General features: G+C 39.1%; 1 protein-coding gene across 1 annotated transcript; it reads left to right on the forward strand.

The window, feature by feature from the left end:
- The first annotated feature begins 132 nt into the window (after window positions 1-132).
- Window positions 133-16578, forward strand: POLR3F (RNA polymerase III subunit F). Its single transcript, XM_012780068.3, has 9 exons — window positions 133-320; window positions 1742-1859; window positions 6286-6353; window positions 6844-6911; window positions 8341-8453; window positions 12927-13070; window positions 13293-13400; window positions 14239-14430; window positions 15473-16578. The coding sequence occupies exons 1-9, from the start codon at window positions 259-261 to the stop codon at window positions 15548-15550; spliced, it is 951 nt and encodes a 316-aa protein (XP_012635522.1). The 5' UTR covers window positions 133-258; the 3' UTR covers window positions 15551-16578.
- Window positions 16579-17849: the final 1271 nt, after the last annotated feature.

Below are 17849 nucleotides of genomic sequence, written 5' to 3' on the forward strand. Positions count from 1 at the left end.
AAACAGGGTTGTTCGTCCGACAGGCACTGACATTCTGGAAAACAAGAATAAGAAGCCGCGGTGGCTCCGGAGAGTGGGGCGGTTCAGGCGCGACTTGGCCGCCCCAAGCCGACAGACAACGAAGGACCGGCGGCAACGCGACGAAAAGGTCCCTTGCACCGGGTCTCGCTCTGTCTTCCACTGGTTCCCGGGGCTCCCCTGCTCACTGTCTCGCGACTTGGTGCGTCTGTTCCCCCAGGAGTCGGGAACCTCTCCCTCATGGCTGAGGTGAAAGTGAAGGTGCAACCGCCCGACGCGGATCCGGTGGAAATAGAAAACAGGTAAACAGGGAGGCTCGGCTCCTGGCTCGGCCACCCCGCAGGCGGCCGGTCATTTGGGCAGCCGGACCCCTTGTCTCGGAGCCCTTAGGAGAGGCCGCAGCGAGTTGAAGGAACACGCGGGAAAGAGATTGCGGGGTTCTGGACCACCCCTCCCCCCACTGCCGCCCTCGGAGAGCAGAACTCTTAGGAAGTTCAAAACGGGCTTGGCAACTTGCAACTTTGTGTATCTGGCTTTGCCCTGATGCTTTTGGGGAGGCTGCGATGTTGCTCTTCTTTGCTATATTGAGGTGATCAATGCCTTGAGAGAGGACCTCGGCTTTTTTTTGCCGTAGTACTGGTGGATACATGTTTTGATTCAGGATCTGCCTTGTCACTAAGGAATCTCTCATGACAAAATGGTTGGGCAGAGTTAGGGTGCAGTTTGTGATTACGAGGCAACATTAAGCCAGATGATTTCAGTGCAATATTGAACTCAAGACTTTTAGGACACCTAAAGCCTCTCCCAGTTTGATATTCTTTTTTTTTTTTTTTTTTGAGATAGAGTCTTGCTCTGTTGCCCAGGCTAGAGTGAGTGCCGTGGCGTCAGCCTAGCTCACAGCAACCTCAGACTCCTGGGCTCAAGCCATCCTTCTGCCTCAGCCTCCCGAGTAGCTGAGACTACAGGCATGCACCACCATGCTTGGCTAATTTTTTCTATATATATTAGTTGGCCAATTAATTTCATTCTATTTATACTAGAGACGGGGTCTTGCTCTTGCTCAGGCTGGTTTCGAACTCCTGACCTCGAGCAATCCGCCCGCCTCGGCCTCCCAGAGTGCTAGGATTACAGGCGTGAGCCACCACGCCCGGCCAGTTTGATATTCTTTACCAGTGCACTGCTATTCTTAGGTTACCACACAGTTTTAAAAAACCCCAACTTTCTCAGACTTTATGAATAACATATATTGACCCTATTGACAAAGTGAATATTTGGACTTATTTTTGTTTGGTAAGGATAATTCCATAAGCAGCCCGTCATTACGGTGAATTGTCATAACAAAATTTGGCTTCCCACCAGAGGTGTCTGCATTTGTCTCCTGCTTACTGATTTATGGCTTAACTTTGTCATATTTATTTCATCTAAGAACACTGAAGTCTCAGCTTTAATATTTTTTTCTGTGTTTTCATTAGATTTTTGCTCTACAGTTTATTTTAGTGAGGAAAAGAAATACTCCCCTTCGATAACAATAATAATGTAAACATGTATTTAGAAATCATCATCCTTAATTTCTAACATGCTTTGATTGAAAACCATCATAGAAGCCCAGATTATCTGCCAGATGTGAAAAAGTTTCAATTTCAAACTGTTCTGCTTTTATTTTTCCCTAATCCTTCTTGAAACAGGTAAACATGAAGAATAACATTAATGCATTTGCTTCTAGGATTATAGAATTATGTCACCAGTTCCCTCATGGAATTACAGACCAAGTAATTCAGAATGAAATGCCTCATATAGAAGCCCAGCAGCGGGCAGTGGCCATTAATAGATTATTGTCTATGGTAAGGTGAACCCAATTACTTTGCATAATTACTTGTGTGCTATGATTGTCATTGTGCCCTATTGTATAGTTGTGATGTTTAATTTCATGTGTCAACTTGACTGGGACACAGAATTCCCAGATATCTGTTTAAACATTATGTCTAGGATTGTCTGTGAGGGTGTTTCAGTTGATTAGCGTTTGAATTGGTGAACTGAGTAAAGCAGATGTGGCCTCATTGTGAGTGGTTATCATCCACTCCATTCAGGGGCCTGCATAGAACTAAATGGTGGAGGAAGGTTGAGTTTGCTCTCTGCCTGACTGTCTGAGCTTGGATGTCAGTCTTCTGCCATCAGTACTCCTCATTCTCAGACTTTCAGACTTGAACTGGAATCTACACTGTTGGCTCTTGGCATTCAGCCCTTTGATCTGTGCTACCAACTTTCCTGGGTCTCCAGCTTGCTGAGGGCAGATCATGGGACTCCTTCAGCCTCCATAATCACATGAGCAAATACTTTATAATAAATATATTTCTCTCTATATATCCACATATATATGTAGATATGTCTGTCTGTCTATCTATCTATCCATCCATCTATCCTATTGGTTCTGTTTCTCTGGAAAACTGACTAATATAATAGTCATAAAACTAGAAAGTGTATTAGGTTTGACTGATAAGACTCCAAACCAGGAAACAGCTCAGACTGGATGAATTGAGAAAAGAAGAAACAATTATGTACCATTTTTATGAGACAAAGGAAATAAATGTATTTTGTTGTAACTGTTGTATTTATTAATCAAATTGCCACTAAGATACATAAGGGCACACACACATACTCTGTTCTCACCTTCTGTTTGCTTCCTACTGCTGGTTTTGGGCCATTTCTTATAAAATATCTCCTTCCTGATTTTTCTGTGAGTCATCACAGAGCCCATTCATTAAGGTATCACTTTCCACATTGTCATCAAGAGCATTTCAGGAAGCAGGAAGGAGTCCAGTTGAAAGACAGTAGTGCTGGGCCTTCAGGAGGAAGTGTAGCTTTAGCCCCCAGTGACATTACAGTAGGGTTTTTCAGTGAAGCCCTTACACCTGCTCTTACCTCTTCTGTCTTTAAGAACTTGGGACCCTTATGTCATTGTCCTTCAGTTGTCCAAAAACAAAACAAAACAGAAAACTGTTTAAAAACCCACCTAGTGGAACCCCTTGCTCTAAATTTATTTCTCCTTCTTTCCCCCATTAACAAAACAAAACTCCCATTTCCTGAGAGCATCTGAATGACTGATTTGGGTTTTTTGGGGTTTTTTTTTTACTTTTATCATATTATGGGAGTACAAATATTATTAGGGTTACATATATTGCCCCTGCCATTCCTCCCCCCACCCCCTGCCTTACCAAAACATCAAGCATGTCCTACCCCTGATTTGTTTTTCAAATCTACCAGCCTTGTTGGATTTCTTAAGGCTCTGGATGTGGAGATTTGGGGACAGGTGAACCTTTTGTTAAACCATTCCCTTCAACCCTCTAGCTCAGAGATTGGCAACCTTTTTCTATAAGGTGCCAGATAGCATACGTTATAGGCTTTATGGGCCATATGGTTTCTGTCACAGCTACTCAATCCTGTCATTTTAGCAAGAAGCAGCCATAAATGATGATAGATAAACTAATGGGTATGATTATGTTCTAAAAATCTTTATTTATAAAAACAAGCCAAAAGAGTTTTGGTGATTTTAGTCATTTCACTGTGGTGAAGGTCTTCAGCTCCAGGAAGGATGGAGGAAGGGATTCTGGGGGGTTGTGGCAGTGGAAAATGTTCCTTTTTGTCCTCTGACCACCCACGTAGCCCTTTCCTTTCTGACTGAAAATCATCCTCAGCACCTCCTTCCCTTTCACCACCTCTGCAACTGCTTGTCCACTGGCAGTCCTGTTGCCTGTAGGCTATAGCAGTGGTAGAGCTCCCAAACGGTATTAAGCAAGGGAGTGATTATTAATAAACCACAAAGTGTTTTTTTTTTTTTTTTTTTTTTTTTTTTTTTGAGACAGAGTCTCGCTTTGTTGCCCAGGCTAGAGTGAGTGCCGTGGCCTCCTAGCTCACAGCAACCTCAAACTCCTGGGCTGGAGTGATCCTTCTGCCTCAGCCTCCCGGGTAGCTGGGACTACAGGCATGCGCCACCATGCCCGGCTAATTTTTTATATATATATCAGTTGGCTAATTAATTTCTTTCTATTTATAGTAGAGACGGGGTCTCGCTCTTGCTCAGGCTGGTTTTGAACTCCTGACCTTGAGCAATCCGCCCGCCTCGGCCTCCCAAGAGCTAGGATTACAGGCGTGAGCCACAGCGCCCGGCCAAACCACAAAGTGTTTTGACTTTTAAACAGCTCTCAAATTTGTTCCACCATTTCCATTCCTACTATTCCTGCATGTGTCCAAACTCTTGGCTTTTACCTGGACTGTTGCAGTAGCATCCTAACTGGCTTTCCTGACTCCATCTGCCTCAGAGAAGCCAGCCTGATCTGTCTTAAATGCAGTTCTGACCAAGTCACTCTACCACCTAAAATCTGTCAGTACTGGAGATTCAAGCTCAAACTCCTGGGTTTACCACACTGAGCTCCTGCCTTCCTTGCCAGCTTCATATCCTCCACCACTCTGCCTCAAAAGTTATGCTTCAGAGGGAGCAACAGATTGTTTTTGGTTGCTTGCCACACCATGCTGTTTCATGCCTCACGGCTTTGGCTCATGCTGTCCTCCCTGATCTGAAGGCTTTTCTTCTTCCCTTTCTTCACAGACTCACTAACTCCTTATTATCCTTTGGGACTCAGCTCTGCCCTTGTCTCCAGGAAACCACCCTGCACCCCAGGATTGGGTTACAGCCTCTTCTCTGAGTGCCCATCTACCCTTTACTTACCTCTGTCTTAATGCCAACCAAATGATTGACGTTAACTGTGTATTTCCCTTTTAGAATTCGTGTTTGTTCCCCTGAACACCTATCATAACACCTGGCACAGAATAAGTGTTCTGTAAATGTTCATTGGCTGAATAAACAACTGAATGGAGCCTCCAAATGGAGTTTGTGGTCCCACTTTGCCACTTAGTGGGGTCAGGGGGATGGATGGAGGGTGTCACTGTTCATCCAGTATGTAAACCAGTTTCCAGGTCTTAAGTCTGTCAAGTCTTAACACATGAGAGTAGAGCTCCTCTCAACATGGCTTTTGAGAACTGTCAGAAGCCCAATGATACAGCCATCTGAGTTCTCCTAAGTTCAGATCCAAGGAAATTTAGAAACATGACAATTACATGCTTTATTTTATTTTTGATTTGTTATATAAAAAACAATACTACTGGCCGGGCGCTGTGGCTCACGCCTGTAATCCTAGCTCTTGGGAGGCCGAGGCGGGCGGATTGCTCAAGGTCAGGAGTTCAATACCAGCCTGAGCAAGAGCGAGACCCCGTCTCTACTATAAATAGAAAGAAATTAATTGGCCAACTGATATATATATAAAAAATTAGCCGGGCATGGTGGCGCATGCCTGTAGTCCCAGCTACTCGGGAGGCTGAGGCAGGAGGATTGCTTGAGCCCAGGAGTTTGAGGTTGCTGTGAGCTAGGCTGACGCCACGGCACTCACTCTAGCCTGGACAACAAAGTGAGACTCTGTCTCAAAAAAAAAAAAAAAAAAAAAAAAACAATACTACTGTAGTCCTTTTATTCAGTGGGTGACTTATATGCCTAATTTTCATGTAACACAATAAAAATGGTGCATATTGGTAAATGTCACCATTTGTAAATTTTATTATTTTTTTATTTTTTTGAGACAGAGTCTCGCTTTGTTGCCTAGGCTAGAGTGAGTGCTGTGGCATCAGCCTAGCTCACAGCAACCTCAAACTCCTGGGCTCAAGCAATCCTTCTGCCTCAACCTCCCGAGTAGCTGGGACTACAGGCATGTGCCACCATGCCCGGCTAATGTTTTCTATATATATTAGTTGGCCAATTAATTTCTTTCTATTTATAGTAGAGACGGGGTCTTGCTCTTGCTCAGGCTAGTTTCGAACTCCTGACCTTGAGCAATCCGCCCGCCTCGGCCTCCCAGAGAGCTAGGATTACAGGCGTGAGCCATAGTGCCCGGCCTAACTTTGTAAATTTTATTTAGTCATTAAGCTGCTTTTTAAAAATTCTTTATGTATTCATCATATAACTAAGACATGATCTAGCATATAGGAAATTGTTAGTATTGCTATTTTGAAAAATTTTAAGATAAAGAGCTAGGTTTTGAAAAATACATTGTATGTGATATATAAGCAGAACATAAGTTGGAAGTGAAGAACTGACAAATAACTGTGGGAAGTAGAATATTTTAGTCTGTGTAATAAAAATATTAATGCATTAACATTTGTCATTGGATTTAATATAGCTTCAAAATAATTGACTCTTATTTTCAATTTTTAAAACTTCAGGGTCAGTTGGATCTCTTAAGGAGCAATACAGGCCTTTTATATAGAATAAAAGACTCTCAGAATGCTGGGTAAGCACTTATTTTTTTAATTTTAAGAAAGTTTTAATTATTACAAAGTAATATATGTATTGGAAAAAAGCTGATACAAAATTGCATAATGTAAACCTGTCCTGCATATCATCCCTGCCTCCTATAATACATTCCATTTCCCAGAGGTAACCGCTCTTAATAACTTGGTATATATCCTTTCTTCTAGATATATATAAATACACACAGATGATTATATATTTATATATAATCTCTCTTTTTTTTTTTTTAACAAAAATGGGATCATGCTATCCATACTGTTTTGCAACTTGTTTTTTTTCACTCACTGTATCTTGGACATCTTTTCATGTTGATACACACAGCTCTGTCTCATTCTTTTTAAGGTAAGCCCTTCTTTTGGTAAATATGTCACCGTGGTGACCTTGTCTGCTAATTCATTTAAGTAGTCATGTAGATTGTTAGATTATCCTGTGCCCCTTTGCTTTTTTAATTCTGTTTTATCTCTCTGTAGTAAAATGAAGGGATCAGATAACCAAGAAAAACTAGTATATCAAATCATAGAGGATGCAGGAAATAAAGGTAAGCATGTGAAGAATAAAGCAGAAAAAAACATTGTCATTGGGCCTAGATATAGGAACTGAAACCCCAGTTTCCCAGGGTAGAGCTTGGTGTGTAGAGTGTGCTACCATTTGTGTAAAACAAGGAAGACAGGAACAGAGCATACATATATAACATGCATGTGCCTGAAGGATACCAAAGAGTGATGCCATTGTCACCTTGAAAAGGGCAAGAACTAGATGGCCATAGCCAGTGTTGGAAAGAGACTTCTGAATTCTGAGCCACATGAATGTATTATCTATTCAAAATAAATAAATGCTTAATTTTTAAAAAAATCCTTACTTTCTAGCTATATGATATCAGCAAGTTACTTAAATTTTGTGAGCCTCAGTTTCTTCATCTTATCTATAAATTATAGATAATAACACTTCTGGTATTTGCAAGGACCTGAGGGATACCTAGTACAGGGTAGCAAAGTCTTGACGGATGCCCCTCAGCAACTGTGGTTCCCCTTCTATCTCCCTTGCGGGACTGTATATAGATTGCACTTACTATGATTTAGGATCTATTTGAGTCATTGATACTAGCTTGAAAAATTATGATGTAATCTGAAATTTGTATATTTATAAAATGTTAATAAATATAACATGTCCTATGAGAAAGCCATTCTGTATTTTTTTTTAAGTCTTCCTATCTCATTATGCCTCTACCTTGGGACATAAATAAAATAAAATATTTTTACATACATTCCCTTTCCACCTATAACACTTATTTCCTTCTTTGAAAGAGAAATCATAGCTTTCCATGCAAGGGCTTTTAGCAGCTGTAAGAACTAAAGCCTTCCTTTTTCCATCTCACAAATATAGTGTTGTATAGATAATGGATTACATTCATGCAAAGGGGTTTTCTTGTTCCCAGTTAAGAATGGCAGTTGACTCTGACCCAAATTTAAGTTTGTTTTTTACATGTACAATATAAAGTGAAAATACCAGAAAACAGATTAGGGTACAGGAGAAGACAGAAGAAATGACACAGTTAATTCAATGGTATTCATTATTTTTTCTTCCATTTCAAAAACACCCTTTTCATGGATTTTTAAAAAATGTATCATACTGGGATTCCAAGAAATTTCCAGTTAGAATATAAAACACATGACTTATTTACTGTTTTGCATACTTTTGCTACTTTAGCCAAGTCATTTACCTAAGTCATTTAATTTTTACTGTTAGCACGCTGGGATTCCAAGAAATTTCCAGTTAGAATATAAAACATATGACTTATTTATCGTTTTGCATACTTTTGCTACTTTAGCCAGGGTTCTTACCTAAGTCATTTAATTTTTACTATTAGCTTAATTTTGCTAGTTTTGTAATAAGATATAAGCTGTATAAATAGAGACAAAAGTCCGGGAACACCATAGTTCAACTTAATTTACTTTACTTTCTCATAGGAATATGGAGCAGAGATATCCGATATAAAAGTAACTTGCCATTAACAGAAATCAACAAAATTCTGAAGAATTTGGAAAGTAAAAAGCTTATTAAAGCTGTTAAGTCAGTAGCAGTGAGTAGTTCTTCCCTCAAATATTCACTTACATATGTTGCTTCAAGTGTATTTCAAGTTTTTATTCTCGAAAGCTATGTTGTGATTTAAAATAACTGGTCATGCTACAGCTCATGCTGATGAAAGAGAAAAAATAAATAAAAACAAGTAAATAAAAAAAAAGAAATAAATAAAATAACTGGTCACAAAAGACTTTAAAACAATTAGCTTATATTGGATTGGTTTGGAGATGCTGCTTAGATTTCCCACTACCTTGTTAACTCTTGGTGTCTGACCCACTGAAAAACCTAAAACTCCTTTACTCTCTTCAGTGAACAATTTTTGGAGTCATGAACATTTTTCCTAGATTTTGTGATATGTAAAATAATTTACCCCAACTTATTAGCCTACACATTCAACAAATATCTCTTGAGTGTTTGCTGTGTGCCATATGGTTTTGAGTGCTTAGGATACATTAGTGAACAAGTCAGAAGAAAGATCCTTGCCCTCGTGAAGCTTTGTTTCCAGTACATTGGCGTGTTTCTTCATCCTCATCCCACCCTACCCCTACCACATCCTGGGGCTCCATGCTCCAGAGCTGTCTCCATCAGGGACATCTGCCACTTACCTTACTGATTTAGGTGTCAGAGGAGCTGAGATTCCCCTAGAATAAAGTTTGCTTGGGCTAGGCATAGTGGCTCATTTCTGTAATCTCAGCACTTTGGGAGGCTAAGGGGAGGATTGCTTGAGGCCAGGAATTTGAAACCAAACTGGGAAGTGTAGCAAGTCCCCATCTCTACAAAATATTTAAAAATTAACCAGGTGTGGTGGCATGCACCTGCAGTCCCAGCTACTGAGAGACTAAGATGGAGGATCACTTGAGCCCAGGAGTTCAAGGTTATAACGAGCTATAATTGTACTGCTATACTCTAGCCCAGGCAACAGAACAAGACCTTATTACCAAAAAGAAAAAAAAAAAAGTTTTCTTGAACACAAATTCCAGAATATAAAAATTTGATGTTCATTAGTGATTTTTATTTATCAAATGATATTTATATCTTACTATTTCCCTAATTTAGAATAGCATTTCTCGTCCACATTTTTAAAAATATATACAAAAGTAGAGAAAATAATATAATGAATCCCTATGTATCCATCACCTAGCCTCATTTTCTCTATCTTCCTTCTATATCTTTATTTTTTATTTTTTTTGAGACAGTCTTGCTTTGTTGCTCAGGCTAGAGTGTGTGCCGTTTTGTCAGCCTAGCTCACAGCAACCTTAAACTCCTGGGCTCAAGCAATCCTGCTGCCTCAACCTCCCAAGTAGCTGGGACTACAGGCATGCGCCACCATGCCTGGCTCATTTTTTCTGTATATATTAGTTGGCCAATTAATTTCTTTCTATTTATAGTAGAGATGGGGTCTCGCTCTTGCTCAGGCTGGTTTCAAACTCCTGACCCAATCCGCCCGCCTGGGCCTCCCAGAGTGCTAGGATTACAGGCATGAGCCACCGCACCCGGCCTATATCTTTATTTTTAATAACAGCTTTATTGAGCTATAATCACATACTACAAAATTCATCCTTTTAACGCATACAACCCAATGGTTTTTAATATATTCTCAAAGTTGTGCAGCCATCACCACTGTTCTAATTTTAGAACATTTTCATCACCCTAAAAAGTGACCCCACTAGCATTCACTTCCTAGCGTTCCTCCCCACAGGCCCTGACAACCACTAATCTACTTTCTACCCTATAGATTTGCCTATTCTGCACAGTTTCTATAAACAGAATAATAGATTATGTGGTCTTTTGTGTATGACTTCTTTCACTTAGCATGATGTTTTAAGGTTTATCCATGTAGTACTTTATTCCTTTTTATTACATTGTAATTTCCACTGTACAGATATATACTACCTTTTGTTCATTTGTCAGTTGATGGACTTCCATGTCCTTTTAAGGATTAAAATAATCTTACCTAACTGTAAAGTGCAAAACTCTTTTTTGAAGAAAGCATAAGAGAAAATATATATGACCTTGGGTTTGTTGATGAGTGTAAGTTGGACTTTATTAAAATTTAAAACTTTTGTCCTGCAAGACACTATTAAGAATGAAAAGACAAACTACATACTAGAAGATATTTGCAAATCACATATTTGATGAAGAACTTGTTTCTAAAATTATACAAAGAACTGTTAAAATTCAACAATAGGAAACAATTCAGTTAGAAATGGGCGAAAGACCTGAACCAATACTTCATCAAAGAAGATATACAGATGGCAGATAAGCATATGAAAAGATGTTTAACATTATTTATCATAATAGAAATTGCAAATTAAAATAACAATTTGGGTCACCTCAGTGACTCTCGCCTGTAATACTAGCACTCTGGGAGGCTGAGGCAGGAGAATCACTCGAGATCAGAAATTCAAGACCAGCCTGAGCAAGAGCAAGACCCCATCTCTACAAAAAAATAGAAAAATTAGCTGGGTATGGTGGCACACACCTGTAGTCCCAGCTATTCAGGAGGCTGAGGCAGGGGGATTGTTTGAGCCCAGGAGTTTGATGTTGCAGTGAGCTATGATGACATTACTGTACTCTAACTGGGGCAACAGAGCGAGATTCTGTCTCAAAAAAAAGCAAAAAAATTTACTGTAGTTAGATACCACCACACACCTATTAGAATGGTTAAAATCCAAAAATTGATAATACCATATGTTGGCAAGCTACAGACCAACAGGAACACTCATTCATTGCTGGTAATCATGCTGAATGGTATAGCCACTTTGTAAAACAGTTGGGCAGTTTCTTAAAAACTAAAAAAAGTTTTGCTACATGATCCAGCAGTCATGCTTCTAATTATTTACCCAACTGATTCGAAAACTATGTCCACACAAAAAATTCCATGTGAATGTTTATAGCTGTTTTGTTCATAATCGCCAAAAACTGGAAGCAACCAAGATGTCCTTCAATAGGTGAGTTGATAAACCAGAACATTATTCAATGATAAAAAGAAATGAGCTATCATAAAAAGACATGCATGAATCTGAAATGCATGTTACTAAGTGTAAGAAGCCAATCTGAAAAGGCTGCATGCTGTATGATTCCAACTATATGATATCCTGGAAAAGGCAAAACTGTAGAGACAGTAAAAAGATCAGTTGCCAGGGGCTGGGGATGGGATGATAGAGAAAGTTGAATAGATGAAGCACAGGAGATATTTTTTAGGGTAGTGAAACTGTTCAGTATGACACAAGCATTAAGAATGTGTCAAAACCCATACAACCTTATAGCACAAAGAGTAAATCTGGGTCCCACCCCTTTTTTTCCCTCTTTTTTGAGACTAAGTCTTGCTGTGTTGCCCAGGCTGGATTTGCATGCCAAGGCTCAAGCAATCCTCTTGCCTCAGTCTCCCGAGTAGATGGGACTGAAGGATTGCATTACACCAGCTGAGAAATGTTAATGTGTACCAATTTTTACCGTCATTTAGGAGATAGGGGGATTCTAGGGTGGAATGCAGAATGTAACAGCAGAAACTAAATGTATTACAAAAGAGACAACCTCACTGAAAAAGGTAGAAGAATAAGGTGCTGATCTAAGCAACTGTGGAAATAAATGGTGTCTGTAAGACTAAAGGCAAAAGGAAATGTACATAAACAGTGTATTCACTGTATTTGAACTGATTGACTTATTTCCCTTGAGGCTCCTGGTTAATCATTCTGATACCACTACCTGTAGTATGCTAGTCTTAAACATTTACGTAGGTGGATTGGGGATGCTGGCTGCAGTGCAATTCTAACTACCTAAAGTCCCAAATTTCATAGGTTAAAGGTACAGTCTTCCCCAAGACTATCCTCACTTTAGACACCAGTCCCAAGTTCAGGAGTGCCCAGGCCACCCACACTTTGACCAAGTGGCTACAAATTTGTGGGTTCCCATGACTCCCACAGATTCAATAATTCACTAGAATGACTCACAGAATTCAGGAAAGCACTATTCTTACCATTATGGTTTTATGATAAAAGACACAAAGAACCAGCCAACAAAAGAGGACAAGGTATGGAAGGATTCCAACATGAAGTTTTATAACTCAAAAGTATAAATAAATACTCATGAGTCCATACTGATATATAAATAAGTGTTTGAGAAATTGTCACAACCAAAAGGAGCCTAAGGAGAGATGACAACTAAATGTAGCATGGTCCTAGATGGGATCCTGGAGCAGAAAAGTACATTGAGGGAAAACTGATGAAATTTGGGTAATGTATGAATTTCAGTTAATAGTGATGTATTAGTATTGGTTTATTGTGACAAATGTAATGCACTAATACAAAATGTAAATAATAGGGGGAAGTGGGCATGAAGTATATGAGAACTTTCTTTACTATCTTTGTGATAATTCTGTACTTCTAAAACCATTCTAAAATATATGTTTACTTTTTTATTTAGTTTTCAGAAACTATCATAAACATATGAACGTGCCGTTCTTTCCTAGGCCTCAAAAAAGAAGGTGTATATGCTCTATAACCTGCAGCCAGACCGATCTGTGACTGGTGGAGCCTGGTATAGTGACCAAGATTTTGAATCTGAATTTGTAGAGGTGCTTAACCAACAGTGTTTTAAATTCCTACAAAGCAAGGTGAGGCATAATTGAGGAAACGTCACTGCAAATCTTCTTTGAGAAAGTTTCTTTATAAAGGATTTTTATCTGATATAGCATATTTTATAGGAATTAAAAATCTGAAATTAGAAATTTACTAAACAAAATATCTTCTGCTGCTGGTTTGACTCGATATAAATTGTATTCAGAAAATACTCACCAGAATTCTTACTTAGATTTCTTATGTTTAAACTCTTATAGGCAGAAACAGCACGAGAAAGCAAACAGAATCCAGTGATACAAAGAAATAGTTCATTTGCTTCATCACACGAAGTGTGGAAATATATCTGTGAACTGGGGATCAGTAAGGTCAGAATTCAGTTTATAACCTTTTCATATAACTTTCATCTTATTTTAAAAACTTATTCTTCATCATAAGGATATGGTTTATAGTGTATTCCAGAATGTATTTGATCCAGACCCTTTTTTTCAGGTGATAACTATGAACATACTGCAGAATCCACTGTGGGAGAATACTGTTCTATGCCAGAGGCAAAGGCAGTCACTGCCATCAGGCACTCTCTGAACTGTTCCTGAGCTTGGGACATAGAGCAATGGAGTGCAGTCCTGAGAGTGCATTTCATTCTCCAAATTTAAAAGTCTGTTCTGACAAGTTCTTAACTTTCTCAGGGACGTTTCAGCATATGTGCATAATATTAATCATGACATCAGTTGTTATTTATTGGTATTCTCTTACTTTGGAGATGTAAATGGTGTCACACCATTCTTTTGAAGACCTGTATAGAAAGACACTGATGCTTTCCACAGTGAAGAAGTCAAAGTGGCCAGTTGGACAACTCATTTTCATGTCCTGGGCCTCAGATTTCTCATTTATAAAGAACTAGGAACTTGGACTATCTGATATCTAAAGTACCTTTCTGCTCAAGCGTTTTATAAATCTCCACCATTACAAGACTTCTATATTTTACTTAGGAGTTGAGGACATTAGAAAGTGTCAAACTCAGCATGACATTTCTGTCCCTAACATGTCAGTGGTTTATGTTAACTTCGACTGTTGTTCATTCCTCTCTGGCTTAATGCTTCTCCCATTTCACCATAGAATTGTGACCCTTTACTATATAAAACACCTTCCAAATGGATGTCTCCTTGTCCTTTTTGTGTCCTTTCTAATGTATCCATTTTTTAGGTAGAGTTGTCCATGGAGGACATTGAAACTATCCTGAATACACTCATTTATGATGGGAAAGTGGAGATGACTATCATTGCTGCAAAAGAAGGTACAGTTGGCAGTGTGGACGGACACATGAAGCTGTACAGAGCAGTCAATCCAATCATCCCACCCACAGGTTTGGTCCGGGCACCCTGTGGACTCTGCCCGGTGAGTTAAACTGGCTTCACCTTACACTTGACTGCCAGGTGCATATGCCACATAAAGAAATCAGAGGAAGCACATCCTGGTTTTCTCACATTGGAGTTGACCAAGAGCTGCCCAAACCTCCACGTAAACTGTTCATTAAATGTCTATTTGATCATTTAATGAACAAATCATTGCTTTACATTCTTTTTTGGAAAAACCAGGTTAAAGACATTTGCATTTTCTGCTTTTGGCCCTGAAATGGACACTTTCTGATGAGGGAGAGAAGTGAGATTTGTTGAGAACCTGCCATGAGCCAGGTGTGTCCCTGATGACTTTCATAGGTGGTCTCATTTAATCTTCCTTTGTCCTTAAATCTAGTGGTATTATTTCCCTTTAAGAATGAGGGAGCTTAGGAAGACCTGAGAGCATACAGCTTGGAAGAAACAACCAGGATTCAAACCCAGAGATCACATCTTTCCCCTACAGCATGCCCCAGCACTATGCATTCATCTGTCCCCAGATAGGTTGTGAGTGTCAACTCTGTGCTGTAGGCACTGAGAACACAACAGAGAGCAGGAAACATTGTCCCAGTCTTCATGGCATTTATATTCTTGGGCTGCTAGACTGTGCCTTATTTCTGGCCCTTGTCTAAGGGCCTAAGCTCTCCATGCCCTGGTTTCAACTCCTAGATAAAAGGCTAACATGTTGGGGATTCTATTTAGCATCCTTCACAAAATGGAAGGTAGCTAAACATGAAACATTCAATTAGTGAAAATTCATTCATTCATATGCATAGATCTCCCTTCCTGTACTCTTGTGTTACCTGCTGTTAGCCTTTTGCCCAGTGGGCAGGTGAACATGATCATCTTAACTTAATGCCACTGTAAAAGGCCTCTCATAACTTTATGATCTCAAAACAGGCCCCATTATAATATGTTCTTAAATACAGTCCTAATCCCTTTCAATTTGAACTTTGTTTTTAATATTGCTGTAAACAGGTGATTGGGTCTTAGATATTTTAAAACTTTAGTTTGAATATAAACTGTTTTTTCTTTTTTTAAAGGTGTTTGATGACTGCCATGAAGGTGGTGAGATTTCACCATCTAACTGTATTTACATGACAGAATGGCTTGAATTTTAATAGAAAGTTATGAACTTTACTGACATTTTGCAAATGGAGTTACTTTGGGAGAAGACAATTCAATCAGGATGGAACATCAAATCTTCTTGAAAGCAAACTTCATAATAATGGATATAGACTTGCTGCTATGAAAACATATTTTTTATTTATGCAGACTAAATTTATATTGGTAAAGTAGCCAACAGAATATGGAACAAGTAAGGTTAGTAGTGAAGTCCATTCTTCAGCAAATAAAATACTTTTAAATTCTGGAGGATCACATCTTCTGAAGCTTCTGAGAATTTTGATGGGTCAAGCAAAAAGAAGCCAACAAACCCATATTTACCAAGTACCAGGATAATGGTTAGAGTGTAAATATGTTCTATTTAAAGTTATTTCTTGGCCGCGCGGTGGCTCACGCCTGGGAGGCCAAGGTGGGAGGATTGCTCAAGGTCAGGAGTTCAAAACCAGCCTGAACAAGAGCAAGACCCCGTCTCTACTATACAGAAAGAAATTAATTAGCCAACTAATATATAGAAAAAATTAGCCGGGCATGGTGGTGCATGCCTGTAATCCCAGCTACTTGGGAGGCTGAGGCAGCAGGATCACTTGAGCCCAGGAGTTTGAGGTTGCTGTGAGCTAAGCTAATGCCATGGCGTTCACTCTAGCCTGGGCAATAAAGTGAGACTCTGTCTCAAAAATAAATAAATAAATAAAAAAAATAAAGTTATTTCTTAAGATCTTCATTGGAAGTTTTTTATATCTGGTTCACTACCACCATTTGTTTTCTATTTTCTCAGTAGTTTCATTGAGAAGAAATTAAAAGTATACAAACTTAGGGCATAACTAGGGGAGAGAATAGAATATAACTTTTCCACACACTGCTAATTCCTTTTATATCAGAAATATTCTTTGAGAGGATTATGCTACCATACTTCAAAACCAAACAATGACTATTGTCAAGGATGTATTTTCAGTGCATAAATACTATCATTTTCATCCTACAGGGAATATTTTCACTGTTCTTTATTAAAGTCTTATAAGTTTTACTCTGTGGCTCAATTGTATTATTGGTTAGAATTTTCCCTAGATTCTTACTTAATGTTTACAATAGACTGAATGTCTGTGTGCCCCCAAAATTCAGATCTTGAAATCTAATCCTCAATGTGATGATATTTGGAGGGGGGCAGTCTTTGAGAGGTGATAGATCAGAAGGGTGAAGCCCTTAACAATAGGATTAGTGCCCTTATAAAAGAAACCCAGACAGCTCCATTGCCCCTTCTGCCATGTGAGGACACAGGAAAACCATCTATCAATCAGTGGGCTCTCACCAGACACCAAATCTACAAGTACCTTGATTGTGGAATTCCCAGACTCCAGAATTGTGAGAAATAAATTTCTGTGGTTAGCACCAGAAAACACTAAAGACAGGCTGGGCATGGTGGTTCACGCCTGTAATCCTAGCACTCTGGGAGGCCAAGGTGGGCGGATTGCTCAAGGTCAGTAGTTCAAAACCAGCCTGAGCAAGAGTGAGACCCCGTCTCTACTAAAAGTAGAAAGAAATGAATTGGCCAACTAATATATATAGAAAAAATTAGCCGGGCATGGTGTCACATGCCTGTAGTCCTAGCTACTCGGGAGGCTGAGGCAGAAGGATTGCTTGCGCCCAGGAGTTTGAGGTTGCTGTGAGCTAGGCTGACACCATGGCACTCTAGCCGAGGCAACAGAGTGAGACTCTGTCTCAAAAAAAAAAAAAAGAAAACTAAGACAATGTCTAATCATTTAACTAAAATTAAAACTTAAAATAATCCATTGCCCTCCATTCATACTTTATATTGTTGAAGGTGGATATCATTCTTACCCTGCTTTAGATTTGTTTCCTTATTCTGTTATAAAAATCATGGTATGTTATGTCTAACCAAAAAGCCATTATAGTCCTCAGTTCTAAGAGCACTTTCAGTTCCAATCATCAGCCACAGAAAACACTAGGTTATTTGATGTATTGATGCACAGAAGATAGCTGGAGAGGTTTTTAGGATGTTAGCTGTTGTATTTTCACTGTGTAGCTCCACTTAAAAGTTTCTGTATCCAGGCCAAAAGCATAGACCAACAGAAAGGAATTCAAGCTCAGCTACTACTGAGACCTGACTTCTAACACCAGTTTGGAGATCATTAAGTGGACAACATCAGAAAAGTTATTTTGAGATAAATGGTATCAGTAAAATAAAATTCAGCTCAGTAACCAATTTTTATCAAATTCTGTGGCCAGCTGTATAGAATTAGCATTTGATAATACTAGCTCTTTGTAACAAAGAGTATT

The sequence above is a fragment of the Microcebus murinus genome, chromosome 16, assembly GCF_040939455.1.
Source record: "Microcebus murinus isolate Inina chromosome 16, M.murinus_Inina_mat1.0, whole genome shotgun sequence".
NCBI lineage: Eukaryota > Metazoa > Chordata > Mammalia > Primates > Cheirogaleidae > Microcebus > Microcebus murinus.

Bases quoted from the DNA above. Each gene is read 5' to 3' on its own strand.
- POLR3F (XM_012780068.3), top strand. From the start codon at position 259: ATGGCTGAGGTGAAAGTGAAGGTGCAACCGCCCGACGCGGATCCGGTG. The intron at 6,912-8,340 runs GTAAGCATGTGA...ACTTTCTCATAG, and splicing joins AGAGGATGCAGGAAATAAAG to GAATATGGAGCAGAGATATC. The intron at 13,071-13,292 runs GTGAGGCATAAT...AAACTCTTATAG, and splicing joins TTAAATTCCTACAAAGCAAG to GCAGAAACAGCACGAGAAAG.